This window comes from Medicago truncatula, chromosome 4 (genome assembly GCF_003473485.1).
Source record: "Medicago truncatula cultivar Jemalong A17 chromosome 4, MtrunA17r5.0-ANR, whole genome shotgun sequence".
Classification (NCBI taxonomy): domain Eukaryota; kingdom Viridiplantae; phylum Streptophyta; class Magnoliopsida; order Fabales; family Fabaceae; genus Medicago; species Medicago truncatula.
In genome coordinates this window covers 36,626,115-36,643,681 of record NC_053045.1, presented here as the reverse complement: position 1 = coordinate 36,643,681, position 17,567 = coordinate 36,626,115, and the positions used below count along the sequence as shown (strand labels likewise).

The 17,567-nt window shown below is 31.7% G+C and overlaps 1 protein-coding gene across 1 annotated transcript; it reads left to right on the top strand.

Annotated features, from left to right (window-relative positions):
- The first annotated feature begins 813 nt into the window (after window positions 1-813).
- On the top strand, window positions 814-4,225 carry LOC11445434 (ATP-dependent Clp protease proteolytic subunit 2, mitochondrial). The gene is made up of 2 exons (XM_003607206.3): window positions 814-1,217; window positions 3,546-4,225. Exons 1-2 carry the CDS (start codon window positions 920-922, stop codon window positions 3,962-3,964), a joined length of 717 nt encoding a protein of 238 aa, XP_003607254.1. The 5' UTR covers window positions 814-919; the 3' UTR covers window positions 3,965-4,225.
- The last annotated feature ends 13,342 nt before the right edge of the window (window positions 4,226-17,567 follow it).

Here is a 17,567-nt window from a genome sequence, read left to right as displayed (position 1 = left end):
GACCTTTAAAATTAAAATTGAAGAAACAAAATTAGGTTTTTAAGCTTTCATCCACCATCATGAAAAAATTTGATAAAGAAAATAATTTTTTCAAAAATATTATATTAACAAAAAAAAAATTAAAGAAAATAATTTTAATACTCTATCAATAGTATATTTTTTTCGAAAATCAATGTTCTATCAAACTAAAATAGTTAGGGTAAGGGAATGACGCTCTCGTTCAATGCAGAGAAGATTTTACGGTTCAAAAAACACTTACAAATGTATTTACATTTAACTTTCGTTAAGTGCACTAGCGAGACTTGAATATCACAACTTCCAAGGTTAAGATCAGACCAATTACAACTAAACAAACAATTGGATTTGCAAAATTATATTTTACCATCAACATATTAGAAACCATCATATAATTTTTAAATTAGATTTGATTAAAGTGATTTTATTTATGATTTGTGCTATAATAGAAATTAGTTGCTCAAATTTGATATCATCACCGAATGACAAATCTCACCTTCACAAAATTAACATTACTACATTCTCATAACTAAATTCGAACTTAGAATCAGTTACAGTCGAACGAGATTCTTTATCATTTTACTGGAGTGTTCTTGTTACCAAACATTAATAATTGACTATAATGTTAAAATATTCTTTTAATCACATCGATGTAAATGAATTAAAATTAGAATGATAAAAACAATTATTAGCAAAAAAAAAAAATGATAAAAACAACATATTTTTTGACAAAAACATTATCGGATTTTTTCCAGCCAAAAAATAAAATAAAAAACAATATAGGAAAAAGGGAAATCTAGGAATGAGAAAACATCTGTGTTGGTTGTTGTGTTACAGTTTCACTGTTTTGGTAAGACAGCCCTAATCACAAAACCCAATCTCAGCGATTTTGCGACGAACAACCATGCGAGGCTTATTTGGAATCACAAAAACCTTGTTCAACGGAACTAAATCTTCATTCTCACCATGCAGAAATCGTGCATACAGTTTGATCCCAATGGTGATAGAAACCTCCTCAAGAGGAGAAAGAGCTTACGATATCTTCTCTCGTCTTCTCAAAGAACGCATCGTTTGCATCAATGGTCCTATCTCTGATGATACTGCTCATGTTGTTGTTGCTCAGCTTTTGTTTCTTGAATCTGAAAACCCTTCCAAACCTATCAATATGTATCTCAATTCTCCTGGCGGTGCTGTTACTGCAGGTAGTGGAAATACCCATTACGTTTTTTATTGTCTGTTTAATTGTGTATATCGAATTAAAATCTTATTTTTTGATGACCCATTTTGTTGTATCTCAATAATCACTTAATTATAAATGAATTCGTGTGTAAAAGTTGTGTTTTTTATTGTTATATATGTATGGTATTCTTGTCCTGAGATTTACTTTGGAGCTTGTTTGGATTAGAAACTTAATTCACCTGTTGAAAGTGCCACATTTGGCGTTCCTTTGGTTTCAAGGGCCGCTTTGGATTGACTTATTTTTGAGCTTATGAAAAATAGTTTATGCAACTAATTAAGCTTTTATGTTAGTTCATAAGTTCTCATAACGAAAATTGTATCTTCAGAATCTGTTTTTTCATAAACTACCTTGACAAGCTTATGAATACCTCTGTTGCATGACACTTCGAATTGAAGGCGTGTCCACGTGTCGTGTCTGACGCCGACACCAACACTGCGTTTACATTGAATTATGTCATTTTCTCAAAATTTTATCCGTGTCAATGCCGTGTCTGTGTTTGTGCTACATAATAATACATAAAAGCTCATTTATTTGCATAAGCTCAAAAATAAGTCAATCCAAACGGACCCTTGATGAGATAGAAACGGAAAACGTGTTTATTAGTGATAGACATGTCTCACCTTACAAGCCAGTTTTGTAGAATTAAGTTAGACCCAACCCACATTCTAAGAATACGCTCAGCTTATCATGTAAGTGGTTATTATTTCTACAATCAAAGAATCTCTAAGAAAGTGCTTGTCATATAATTAGTTTATTTATTTCTACAATCAGAGACAAAATATAGTAAAATGGTTTTTATAATAAGCTGATCGTGGAGATCTTATCAAAATTAGTTGAAAACAAATGATTGACATGTAGTGAGTTGTTTCTTTAAGATCATTTAGACACTTTCACAAGTGTTTATGCTAGTAGATAAACCAAAATAAAATATTCACTAGTAAATCCAAATGCAGCCTTGATGTAACAAGTTATGAATGTTTTGGAAGAACATACGAGTTGATTTTTAGCATTTTATCATCTTTTATGTCTATTTAATTGCTTACATCTCGTTAAAATCTCATTTTTTGATAACCCATTTTGATATATCCCAATAATCTATTTAATTATCGATGCCTTCATGCGTAAAACCTGTGAGTTTTTGTTATTGTTGTTAATTATGTATGGTATTCTTGTCCTGGGATTTACTTTGGAGCCTGTTTAGTTATGCCACTTAATTAAGTATGTTGAAAATCCCACATTTGATGAGATATGAGCTGAATATGTGTTTATAACTGGGAGACATCTCTCACTTGCAAACCACAGTTTTGTAACCTGGCCCAATTTCTGAGAAAAAACCAAGTCAAATTCGTTTTATATGAGCTATAAGTTATGTTCATAAGATATCATGGATAACTTATCAAAATTAGCTGAAAACAACTTATCAATATGTCGTAAGATGTTTCTTAAAATCACTCAATCACTCTCACAAGCAAGGTAGTCAGAATCTGGATCCTAGGTAAGATCGGGGAAGGGTCACAAGATCATAAATCGTAGGATCGCAACACAGATTGTAAGATCCTACCAAATTTAGAAATTTATATAACAATTTAAATCGTAGAAAATCACACCTAATAACGATAAAAACTACCAACAACATGAGAAACCCCCCAGAATTTTATAAAAACAACAAAAAGCTTCCAAACAGGGATATTTGAGGGTCATTTAATTAAAACCAACCCAACCAGGAAAACCCATAAATAGCAGGACACGTAGAATCGTAACGGATACCACCACCTAGCACGGGGATTCCACCGTCTGCTAGCAATTTAGGATTCCAATCGGCACAGAACACAGTTATAGGGAGCAACATCGTAAAATCGTAAGATTTTTTTAAGTGCTAGCAATAGATTTTGACTACCATGCTCAGAAGCTATGCAACACTGACACTTTTGACCTAAAGCGTGTGTGATAACATTCAATTAATTAATTTTTGCAAATTATTATCAGTGTCGAAGTGTGAGTATCAGTGTTGTGTCTGTTATTCATGTCTGTATCAGTGTTTCATAGCTCACAAGTGCTTATGCTCTTAGGTAAGTCCCAATAAATTATTCACAAGTCAATCCAAATGCAGCCTTGATGCAATGGGTCATGAATCTGTTGCAATGACGGTGCTTATGTAAAAGTTCATTATGAATGTATAGCTAATTGACTATATGTTTCTAACTACCAAATGCCTATAACTGCTGGCTAACAAATTGTTGAATTGGACTATGATCCTGACAACTGGTGTTGCTGGCTGTAATGTGTGTAGGGCTTGCAATATATGATACTATGCAGTACATCCGGTCTCCGATCAACACAATCTGTTTGGGTCAGGCTGCGTCCATGGGTTCTCTTCTGTTGTGTGCAGGTGCCAAGGGTCAGAGGCGTGCTCTTCCGAATGCTACAATCATGATTCACCAGCCTTCTGGTGGGTACAGTGGCCAGGCAAAGGATATTGCAATTCATACCAAGCAGATTGTTCGAATGTGGGATGCGTTGAATGAGTTGTACGTCAAGCACACTGGCCAACCACTTGACGTAATTCAGAAGAATATGGATAGGGATTACTTTATGACTGCTGAAGAGGCAAAGGAGTTTGGGATTATTGACGAGGTTATTGATCAGAGACCTATGACTTTGGTTTCTGATGCTGTTGCTGATGAAGGCAAAGATAAAGGTTCCAATTAGAATTGGAGGGTAAGGTTTCTTTGAAGATTCCTTGCTGTATTTAAATGTTTGCCTGCCACCTTAGGCATTAGTTGCAGTTGATATAATTTTATCAATTGGACATAATCTTTGTAAGTTTTCATTATTAGATTTTACCATTAAGCTTCAGTCTTTGTGCTCAATTAGGTTTTACAGGCATATTTTTGTCACACAGATTCTGAGCTTTAAGTACTCTTTCTTGAATATTCTAATTATCCACAATAATATCTGATGATTGTTTAAGCGAGCGTGTCTTAGAATATATTTGATTGCTAAATTATCTTAAGAGATTGAGAGGAATGGTTTGATAGTCAAATATGCTAAGCCTTAATCACCATGCTCATAAGTGGTTTATGTTTTTGTGTCTTTTGAATATGCTTTTCAAGAAGAACATTGATTTGGTAAACATAATCTCCAATCATGATAAATTGGCAAGATGGATTTGTTTTTGATAATGGCTCGTGACTTCATGCAATCTGCTACATATGATCTACATTTTTTGAATAGGCAAATGTATGTTAGTAATTTAGTTAGTTCTGAGGATTTGAATCGTGGATCTTCTGGTTAGTAGTACTCTTAGGTGCTACTCAGCTCATCATATGATCTTATTTCTAAACTTGTGTTAAATTGTTAATATTGTTATTTATGAAAAAATTGTGAATATTAGGTTTCTAAAACTACTTGTAAGCTAAGTAGGAATTTAAGTGAGGGCCAACTGTCCCTTTTGCTCACTATCTGATGCAAATTCAGACAGAAAATATGGACATTATGAGAGAATATGGACAATACATTAAATCTTATTGATTTGAAAATGCATTATTTTTCGGATGATAAATTTGAAACCAGTAGTGATTAGAAGGGTGCGGATAAATGAGGAAGTAAAACTGTTCTGGACCTGTTCTTCTAAGTTTATTGCCCTTTACAACGTTTTGCATTTTTTATAGTATGCTTGCATGAAATAAAAGTAACTTCTTAGTGATGCCCAAATCATACTTATAATGTCCATAGTTTGCATTTTGTTGAATTAATATGGTTGGTTGATTGCTGCTACGGAAAGTGAAAACAGATTTTGTTTTCGGAAAACATGATTGTATCATGAGAACCTAGTAGCAAGAATGCCTGGTTTGCTGTTGGTTTATCTTTCAAATAAAACAGCTCATAAAGTATGCCTTGAAGACATTTCAAATGTGGTCTTCAAAGACCATGTTAAATTTTGGTAGTATATATTCCTCTGTAAGGGAATTTTTAAGGCACATTTTACACCACTAATTTTGACGTTTTTAGAAATTACATATTTATTCATTTAACTTTTTAAAACTCTCCCTTCCTCTGTGCTTTTCTTTGCCAGCGTCTCGGTCTCTGTCCCTCTCATTTTCTGCTCCTAATCTTTGTCTCCTTTGATGTGTTGCATCATAGTTGTGAGATTGCTTGAGCAGCATCCAATTTCATAATTGGGATGTTGAATGTCAAATTGGACCCTAACAGATTTAGAACAGTATCGAAATTTGCCCAGATTTTGGAATGTTTTCTTATCAATGGCAGAAAGTTGGATATTGTTGCAAACTTGCTGCATTGACATTAGTGTGCATGCACGATTCTGCACAGAAAGCTTGGTTTTTGAGGGAGAAGCTCGCTATCTTTAGAGCTTGTGTGGCTAAGTGGAACTTAGAATAGCTCCAACAATAATCTTAGAGTTATTCAAGTAGAAAAAAATGTGTCCTTAACCAGTTCTACCATAGGAGAAGATTGATGCGCCGCGGTGCAACTTGCACAAACAATTGCTCGTTGAAATAACTCGTCCTAAACAATACTACATGTTACATGAATTGCAGGATTCATTACCAGTTTTTGAATTTATTGCATAAAGAAAAAGATGATTGCTTCATTACACAATGTACTGAAGTTAACTTTAGCCACAGATAATAGATTGTAGGAGCTCTTGAATCATCTCAAAGGCGAACACTGTGACAAGTTAACTTATTTTTACAAGTCATACTATATCACATTAGTTATAAGAGCATTAACAATTTTCGAGAAATACTTCAAGAAGGTTTTTAAAACGAGATAATTGAAGAGGTTAACTTATTTATTATTGAAGAATAATGAGTTGGCTTACCATATGTTAGAAGTTAGAACTGTTCATCTATAAGAATGAGTTCATAGATGATGTTTTGGAGATATGAGATTCATTTTCAGAGTTCTTAAACCCTGTTGGTTAAAGGAGCTAAGCTACTAGGTTACGAGGATCATGTACTGTGCTATTTTGTTTTTCTTCTTCTTCGGGAAACCAAAGTAATTGCAACACTAATCATCTCTTAGTAATTTAGATTCTTCTTTTAAGGAGTTGATCTTTTTCATATATTTTTTCTTACACGTTGATCATGGATCAAACTCTTGATCATGTGATGTATGAATACATCAATTTTCTGGTCACAACATGTCAAATACGTATCCAACGTAAGATATGTGTTGGATACATCAATTACCTCATGCATTTTGTTTTTCTTTTTCTTCGGCACAAACCTCTATTTTTTGTATATATTTTAAGTGCAAGCCTCCTCAACTACTATGTTTGATAGTAACAAACATAGTCCAATCAATAGTATGAAATAAAAAGATCCAATCAATGTCTTCTTTTTCTTAAGTTTTTATTCCTTCAATTTTGATTTCTTTAATTTCATCAAATGTTTTATTCATATGTTTTTCACTGTTTTTTTTATTTAAAATTGTATTTGTAGTATTTTGTGATTTTTTTTTTGTTTGATGTATATGTATCCTAAATATGTCATATCCTATATTTTATAAGAGATGGTGTATTGTCGCATCGACTATATATTTTGATACTCATATTGTATATATTTTTTTATAGATAAAATGATTAAGAGATCTAAACATCTGCTACTTGTATCAGACCATATGTGTGTGCGCGTGTGCGTTGTATGTGTGCGCGTGTGTGCGCCTCTAATAGCTCTAACATTGGTAATCACTAAAGAAAAGTTGTTTGGCGGTTTGAAAACCAATAAAAGTCAGTGTTGTGTTTGGTTGTGCAGAGGTGAAAACTGATTTTAATAGTTGTATTGATTGATTATGGTTGAAAGTGAGTTAAACATAAAATGATTTATGTTTATACCTTCAAAACATAAGTGATTTGTATGAAAAATATTGTTTGGATATTTTTTGTAAGAATTGTTTTTCGGTTTGAAAGACCAAAATGGATTTTAACATGTGCATATATATGGATAAATTTTTTCATTTATTTAGTTTTTTCTTGTAACATCCCAATATTTTATCTTATTTTTATTTTTATGCTTAAGTATTTTAGCATCATTTGGCGTAAAAATATTTTATCGTATGATTTATTGAGTGATGATATTATTTCTCTTTTAAGAAACAATATTTTCGGTTTTATTTATTTATTATATGGTCAAATCTTTGTTCCTAATTATTTAGTTGATTTCTTATTTTATTTTATCTTATTTTAGCAAACTATATGGATATTTACTTTATTATATTAGAGTAGGAAAATGGGTGACATTTATTAAGTTACTAACTTAGTTTTATTATAATTGTTTCTAGTTTTATGCTAGTTACTAGTTAGGAAGAACACGGTCATGATCATTCATTCACTACTAGAAAGTAGGAGATACAGCTTCTTCCTTATTCATATGACCACGACACACCACTTTCCACTCCATGATTTAGTTCCACTTTTTTAGGAAAGAAGTTACGAGAGAGTTATTATAAGAGAAATGATATTTGAACATCCATTTTGTGACAACTTTCTCTCTCATACTCACATTATTTTTTACTTTATCTCTCTATTGCTTTGGTTTCCGTGCAAATACCTACGTTTTCTTTGTAAATTATGGTTGTCACAAAGTTGTCAACCAAATTCGTTGTTCAAATAACACTTCTCATATTATAATAACCGGTTCCTATTCTTTTTCACACACCCATTCTATACTTTGAAGAACAAAAGGCTTAATTATATAAATGGTCCCTCAATTTATTTGTTGTTTTCGATATGGTCCCTTAATTCTAAAATTTTCCATTTTGGTCCTTCAAATATGCTCCGTCAGTCATTTTAATCCTTCAAATATGCTTCGTCAGTCATTTTAATCCATTTCAGTTAACTTTAACCCCAAATGTCTTAGGTGGACCAACCTTGTAGGTGATCCACCGTAGACCTTATTAATTTTTTAATTTCATCTTTTTGATCTTTTTTTCAAAAAAGGAACGGCTAGATCATTTAAGTATATTGTATGTTACAATGAACCATCAACACGTAACTTTTTCTCCTTTTCTTCCTTCCACCCTCATTTCTTCATCATTTTAATTTTTTTCTTGCGTCCCTCTTCTTCTTCTTCCTTTTTCACCACCAACTTCGAGCCACCATAACTCCTCCATGCGGCCTCCTTTGAAAACCCCACAACCACCAATGAATTCATCTCTTCTCTCTCTTCAATAACCACTAATTTATTTTTAGATTGGTGAGAGTTTGAAAAACTCCAATCACCACTTTCACTCTCAATTTTCGGCCACCATGAGACTCTTTTTGAGAAACAAAAGTGACAATATTCTTTTTCATGATGACCTCTACCAAACCTCTCAATTTATTTCATGATCTGGGTACTTTCACCGGAGACCACCATGCCGGAAGTTGCTGCAGCCGCGCCGGAAAACTCAAGGTCAGAGCCCAGAAATAACAACAACAACAATAACTTGATTTTAGAGCCTAGAAATTCAAATTCAAATTCGAATTTCAAATTTGTGTTGTTGGAATTCATTATTCCCTTCATTCTGAAATTCACTTAGTGATGTTGTGTTAATAATGTTGTTCTGGAATTCAGTTTGTATTGATTGTTGTTCAGGTAAAAGAAAGGGAAACAAAAATCCAAGGCTGGCTATGTCATTTTCTTTCATTTGCAGCAAAGCTAAACAATTCTGATTCATAAAAGTTTTCATTAAAATTCTGATTTCACATAAGCATTTAGTTGGATTATGATTTTGAGTATGTGTTTGTAGATGCATATGTATAAACATGTATGTTTCTTATTCTGCAGTTGATTTTGATTTTGAGTATGATTTTGATTTCACATAAACCAGCCACTAAAATTTATGTTTCTTATTCTGCAGTTGAAATTTTTTTAAGTCGAAATATTCTCCATAAAGTTACTTTCTTGTTGTGTTTGATTTGAAGAGATGTGTTTTTCGAGTTTGAAGATGAAGAAATTGGAAATGATTTTTTCACATTAATTAATGGGTTTTAAAATGGAGTTGAAAAGATTAATTTTTAGGTTGATGAATTTCTGAAAAATTTGCTGAGATTGTTTGTGGTGATGATGATTTTGTTGATGAATTTCTGGATTTGTTGTTGTTGTTATTGATGAATTTCTAGATTGAAGGATTGTTGTTGTTGATGAAGATGAAGAAGAACATGAGGGGGAAGATGAAGAAGAACAAAAAAATTTGGTGTTGGTGGTTCACCGTTACATACAATGGTCTTGCAATCTAATGGCTGAAATCATATCTAAGATATTAGGCATTAAAAAACTAACGGAGTGGACCAACTAACTAACAGAGGTGTACATGAGGGACCAAAATGGAAAAGTTTATAATTAAGGGACCATATCGAAAACAACAAATAAGTTGAGGGACCATTTATGTAATTAAGCCTAAAAGAAACGTACTTAGAGATAAAAAGAAAAGACGGAAAAGGGAGTTCCAATGAAAAAGGAGAGAGATCAAACATTCACTCTAGAAAGACAAGTAAGAATCCCCTTATTGTTCCTTAATCCATTTTATTATAGGAGAATCAAAATCACTCATTACTTTTGACGAAAACGTAATATATATAAAGGAACATTCTAACTTCTTTCTCTTTTGCAATTCTGTATACTAACTATTATTGTTGTAACTTTGATCTAAAATTTATGATGGACACTTCAATCCCGGAAACATTTACTACTATTTGAATTAGATGAAATAACAATTAGAAATTTAAGATTCTATGATTATTTTTATTAGTAATTTTAAATTTTAAATTGATATATTATTAAGTCAGCGAAGGTCTAAGGTACGTTTTGAAGTTTGAAATAAAACCTTTTTTGTTCCTTCAATACAAAATTAGATTTTAGTTAAATGATTGTTGAAACATCAAGAAGTCAAAGTTTTGAGAGTAAAGCAGATTTTAATTCGATTATTTTGTGTAGAATAGAATTGATATATAGGATAGATATAATTTTGGGTGGATTGGAGTCAAAGTTAAGTTTTAGAGTCAGATAAACTAGTTGTCGAAATTATTTTAATTAATTGACTTCATGTAACAGTACTGGTTCAAATTGGATTTCAAAATGTCAAAGTATTCTCTATAAAGCTATCATCCTATTTAATTTAATTATCCTAATTGTGTTTTATTTTCTTAAGTTCAAACAAAATAATGTTGTAGGGTTTAACTTGATGGAATAAATATGCTTGATTATTTACAGCTATTATTTCTATAAACAAAAAAATTAGTAGGATTTAGTTGGAAATCATGCCCTTAACCGAACCTGAATCTTGAACAGGAATAAAGATTAGTAGAATTGAAAACTAAGTAAATTTTTAACTGTGAAGGTATAGAGGTAGAGGGACAAAGACTACTGAAGTGAGAAATTTAAAAACCGTTGTTGTAAAGGTAAGGGCATCACTCCACGCGTTTCCGTACGTGTATATGTGTATATAATTCTGTTGTGATAATTATCATAATGGGGTTGTTTTGAAATGAATGATTATGTGTTATATATTGGTGTTGTGATAATTATCTTGGTGGTTTGCTTTGGAATGAATATTCTGAGTTATTATTTGTGTGGTGTTGTTTTAACTTAAATACTCTTTGTTTATGGATGCATAACCTTAAGTAACTAAATGGTGATTCTAAACTATATCCAACGATGGGATACTAGACTTAGATTTAAGGAGTTATTACCCAATGGTGGGGTATTTACGGAGACATTCATGCATTAGATGACTCAGACAAATGTCCAACGGTGAGGTACTGAACATCGAGTTTTAGGAGTTATTACCCAATGGTAGGGTAGTGACGATTCATATACATTAGATGATTCAAAATAATGTCCAATGGTGGGGTACTGAACATCGAATTTTTAGGAGTTATTATTACCCAATGGTGGGGTATATTGTCCAATGGTGGGACAATTGACTCTGTTTAGAGGTGAAATCTGGATCATGAGCATGCACATATAGGTTGACCATTAGGGACTAACGCATTTTAGTCAGAGTGTAACTTGGTGCTAGGGGTGATGATTATGAAACTGGAGAATTGTGTCATGTATGTTTCATTTATTTTTATTTTCATGAAATCTATGTTGCATGCCTATTTGTACCATGTTTGTTAGTTGGAGATGACCCTTACTTTTGGACAGATGATCGTCAATCCGTGTTTCCTCCTTGGCGGTGACGTCAGGGAGGCAAAGTGATATAGTAGAAGAAGGCGCTGGTGGTGCACATTTGGAGGTTTGATATATTCCGACAATGGTATTAGCCTTGTTAAAAAAACTTTTCACAAGCATCCAGAACTTTGACCAGCTAGCTAGGTGTAGTCTTGGGTAGGAAAAAGGCCAAGTGTCTTGTTATTAGGGATAATATATTTTTTATGTAAAATTTACTACTTTAGAAATTCAAAGAGAAGATTATTTATTGTTTATTTTAGAATTGATGAGTTTCACGATACTAATATTATTATTATTTTTTTAAAGAAATTATTCATCTTTTCACTAAGAATTTTTGTAATTAACGTCCGAAAAATCAGGTCGTTACATTTCTCCTTCATTTATTTTTTATTAAATTGAAAATAAAAATATTAGATTAATATAATTGGTGATAACAAAGAATTCAAATAAAAATACAAGTAGGGAATCTTTGTTAAACATGGAGTACTCAAATAATCCTTCAAAAAAAAAATGGAGTACTCAAATAAGATTAAAAGTAGAAAATATAATATAAAGTGCAATACCAAGGTAACTAATGGTTTGAAGTGGGTTTTTCCATATGGGTTTCATCTTAACAATAAATCAACATTTTCTTGCCGGAATTTATCTTAACAGTAAATCAAAAGAAAAAATGAAAGAAAGATGTATTGAAAATGTAAAGTGATATTTATTTTGAAACAATTTTTTTTACTAAAGTAACACTCATTGTGAAACGGAGAGAGTATATCAATAAATCAAATGACGGGGCGATCACACCTCTATGGTAATTAACGTAAGTTAATTGCTCACACATGTATCATTAAATGACACTCTATTAGTGGGCAACATGCAGTGAAAATTAATTATTAATGTGGTTTTCCGTAAAAAAAATTGCTAATAACATATGACTGTTAACATGCTAAATGTAAAATTGTTACTAACACCACTTTACACAGTAATTAATCAGGCATGCTACACACCTATTAATCAACACATCTATCAATAATAAATTATGATAGTCTCTGTGTAGTTGAGCCACGCGCCCCATACTAAAGGGGCATACATTTATTTCATTGTCTGTTAATTGAGCTCATTCACCTTCTCCACACTCAACAAATACTTGGTATATGGAATGTCTTTATACTCCCATAAATTACATTATAGTCGGTAAGCTTTGGAAGTAAAAGACACTTATATACCTTTTTTTGGACAAAAAAACACTTATATATCTTAATAAATATTTATCCCTTCATTTTATAAGGCTGTAAATACGTTTAACAACTGTTTCTCAAATCTATCTAAATATTAAGAGCTTTGCTTATTCATAAAGCAATTAAAAACTTATTCCATACTCATGAAATTAAGATAAATGTATCTTCAAAATATTATTATCATCATAATGTGAAGGTGAACCAATTATTATTAACTTAACTTGGTTTCTTCAACGTGTAGCAAAATTGATCAGATTAATATTATATGATAGCCATTTATTAAAGAAAATACATTGCAATTGCAACTTCTTTTAAGGTAATTTGAATATTCCTAACATGATGTGCCATTTTTATTATTAACTTAATAACATTAAAACACTTGTTATCCACTTGTGAAGAAAATGTCTTTAACAATGACAATGGAAAGGGAAATATGACCCAATAAAATGAATATACTTGTGGATTCATTTTAGCTGCATATATATTCAAATTACACACTACTACTACCGATTGATAAATATTTTTGAAGTGCACAATGACAAAATCCAAGTGAGCAAAGATACTTTCCTTTATGATGTAACAATTGAAAGAAATGTTATAACTGAAAACGTAATTGTTGGAACTGAAAACACAACAAATAAACAAAACAGCCAATTCTCAAAAAGCTACTGCCTTAAAACATAAAAATTGTCCCATTAAGCATACAAAATTTGGGACAGACCATTGAAATACTTAAAAACAATTACAGTAACACATCATAACAAAAAAGAAAATCTATATCCTACAAATCTCCATCACTCAATTGATAACTCACCCTGCCAAAAATAAATCAAACAGTCATGTACAATTTAAACCAAAACGAACTCCACGGTGGACTCACTTCATGGGCATGGAACTCAACACATATGGTCATGTACTGCAGTCGTAAATCATTCACGAGTTTGTCCAAATCAGTTGCTGGGTTTGGATCCAAAGGAGTTGTTCATGAAAATACACAACATAAAAGTTAATTAATGTGTAAAACAAAAATAGAATAAAACAACAAAATGTTTTAACCAATATTAAGCAGTAAGGATACTATACCCTTCAAGCAATGCAAAGCAAGCAAGTTTTAGAACTGAGGAAGGCCATTGAAATGATGAACAGATGTAATGTTAGTTTGTTTTAGGGTTAAGAGTGAATAAAACAGTATCATGTATATATAGAGAACCAATTCAGCAATCAGACTCATTGATAGAAGCTACGATTTAATTATGGGGAGAGGGAATTAAGATTTCAAATTGACAATACGGACAGTTACCAATGCTAGTTGGTGTCTAGCATTAAATACACGTAAAACAAATTCTAAAGGAAGCTAGAGTTAGTTTTTTTTTTCCCAAGTGAAATTGGAGGCGTGGTTACACGTGAAAAATCTTACGGTGGAAGCTAGGCTTAGTAGATTAAGGAGGGAATTAAGGAGTGTGATTATGGTTTAGTTATAGTTAAACCTTACAAGCTTTTAAAGTAAGAAGATTTGTTATGTTTTTCATTCCCATTGCACTTTTGTTTTATAAAGGGGCTATTTTAAATTTTTTTAAAAATAATTAGCAACCCCGTGTATATATATATATATATATATATATATATATATATATAGAGAGAGAGAGAAAAAAAAACAAATAGATAGATAGATAGATAGTCATTGTTGCAACGACTATTTGAACTTGTGTCGTAATTGTGAATTTAAACATGAGACGTATAATAGCAAAGATAATCAGCTCCTTTGAAGAACATTAAAATTGATGAGTGAGAAGAAATACCAACCACTTTTGCATATAATTGTTTTGTTTATACTTAGTTGAGTAGTTTGAATTGGTGTTTTTTGGCTGTGTTTTCTTTAAATAGTTGATTAAAAAGTAACCGACTTTTTTGGTTAAAAAAAGAAGTAATTGAACTTGTGCGATAAAAGCATTCCCTGATTCAAATAACATTTAACGTCGCTCTTTGAACCGATACACTATTTTCATGCATTTTATTAGGGCAAGTCTTTTACATTGAACCTTTACTCATTCTCTTCAAATTCCAATACCATAATATTTCTCTGGGTCTTACTAACTTTTCTTTTTGACTATATCATTTATTTCTCTTGTCCTAGTGACTTTATTTTCTTAATTCTTTCACAATTTGTTACCCATCCAAATAAACATGAACAACATTGTAACACCATTTCAGCGCATGTTTCTCCCCAATGCATCAAATCCTCCTCCACCACCTCAAAACGTCGTTGCTAACCGTCATGCAATTTGTGGTTGCCGACGGGATCCACCACGTAACAGTCCAATTCCGATCCTTTTTTTATGGGCAACCTACCGTCGAGCAAAAAATGCACAACCTCAATCATCTTCTACAAAATGAAATCTTTAACATCATGGGTGACGTTCAATGCAAGAGTTGTCAAACGAAATTCCAAATGTCGTTTGATTTTGTGGCGAAATTCGATGCAATCTCTCAATATTCGATCATAAACATGAATACCATGCATGATAGGGCACCATGGATTTTGATGAATCCTAGATTGCCAAGAAGTGTTCAATGCAATCGTGAAAACAATGTGAAGCCGATAATTGCTGAGAAGAAAAAGAATATTAATTGGTTGTTTTTGTTGTTGGGACAAATGCTTGGTTGTTGCAATCTTAAACAATTGAAGTATTTTTGCAAGTATAACAACCATCATAGAACAATGCCAAAAAATAGAGTTCTTTATTTAACTTATCTTGAACTATGCAAATAACTTGATCATTATATACCCTTTTGATGTTTATCGTTTGCTCAACAAATTGGCAGTACTATACCTATAAAGAACTATGAATGTGGTCTTTTCTATTTCTTTTATAAATTTATGTTAGTTTTAAGGTTTGTGTGTATAATTCTAATTTGCAGACTCCATGAATTCGCTTATAGTATGGATTATGGAAATGTATAATTTTCCTTATGAATTTAGCAAAACAATTTTAAATTTTATGAATTTTGTTCTGTCATTTTTTATGTTTCATATTGAATATGATTCAAATTTATATATACACTCTCCTCATCAAAGCATGCGACTTTGTGAGTTCCTTTATTTTTTATTTTTTTGAAGCAATTCAATTTTATTGATAGCAATATCCAACACAAGATGTGATTATGTAGCAAACAAAGATTACACTTAAAGAGTAACAAGATCCAACAATGAGAATAATATGAACATATAAGCCATGTACATCATTCCACTAACAACAAAACAATGAGAGCAGACAAAAGTCACTCGTAATGCAACTCAATATCAGTAACAAGATCTAACAATGAGAATAATATGAACATTGTCCAACATCATATTGACTTTTTCATATCGGTGCATAAATATTTGCTACTATATATATAGACACATAACAATCTGTACTAGGACGTGGTACAAATATTTATCTGTCTTTTGTATATTAAATAACAAAATATCTCATAAAAACACTATATTTCATTCATACAATTTTGTTTTTTGATTGCATACAAACAACTTTCACATGCTTAGTAAATAATTATCTTTTCTATTTATACTATTTATATCAAATAAAAACTATTGGCTTTCAATGCCTTATTTTCAAGCATGAGATATCAAAAAACAAATATTAACAAATTAATACACGTAACAAAATAATGCACACAACTAATTAGTTCATGAAATGCATCGAGATGAATTATTTTTATTGTTTTGAGAAATTTGGTTAGGTTTGTGGATGCATAACCAACTTGTGTTTGTATTGAATTATAAGTCTTATATATTTAAATGAAATAAATTTACTTGGTGACCAATACAATTATATAGGATAATGTAAATCAATAGTAATTAAATTATAGCAGAGAAATTAGTCATGAACATCTAGGATAAAATTTGTTGGATTCACAACTATCTTATATAAAAAACAAACACAAATGATTATAATGAAATCGACAAAATTTGTGCTCCCTCAAATTCTTCCTTGGATAGAAGTGGTACAACCAAAGAAAATATGCATTGAAATTATTGGATAACATGAGTCTATTGCACCGCAAATCTATTTCTACTCTCATGTTACCAATGCCGTTTAACCTGGAAAAGAGTAAGACTTTTCCATGATGGACAACTTACATTTTTACATACATGTGGCTATTGTCACCGGTTGGCCAAAAACTTGTGTTTTTTTGGATTCAAGGACAACAATATTTTAATAAGCCATTAGTCATCTCTAAGACACCTCCCAATTTGTCAGACGAAAAATATGCACATCTCCCAATTAGTCCGTTGTAACCTTCGTTTGCCTCATCGGATTAGTCACACCCTTAACCAACCCTTTTCCAGCTGCATCGTTCTAACGTTATGCTCATGGTTCTTGTTGTTTCTATTTTTGCACACGACGGTTGCTTGAATCATTGAAGTGGGAACCATGTGGTTCTTGAATTCTTGTTGCTGGTTCTTGTTTTTTTTTTAATGAAAAGTGAGTTCAATTTTTTAATCGCTTTAAAGATCACTGAATCAGAAGAATAACTGGAAATCATGTTGGAAAAGATGTCAGTTTTATGGAATTTTTGTGGAGTACACGTCGATGAGGGAAGAACTGGTATAAGGGTTGGGTTGTGAGTTGTGACCCGATTTTGAGGACGCGAACGTGAGCTTGAATATAGTGAGGGTGAGGAAACCACATGCTACAAATTAATATACTTTTATAAAGGTTAACATAGAGGTATTGAAAAGTTACAAATAATTTTAATTTATGATATAAAACAATCTATAAAATATAGATATAACAAATAATATAATGTTAATTTATGATTTTTGCGGGGTCACGTTTCCCCCAAAAGAATCAGCAATAAGTCACTGAAAAGTTACTAGTAAGACATCTACACCGTTGGAAT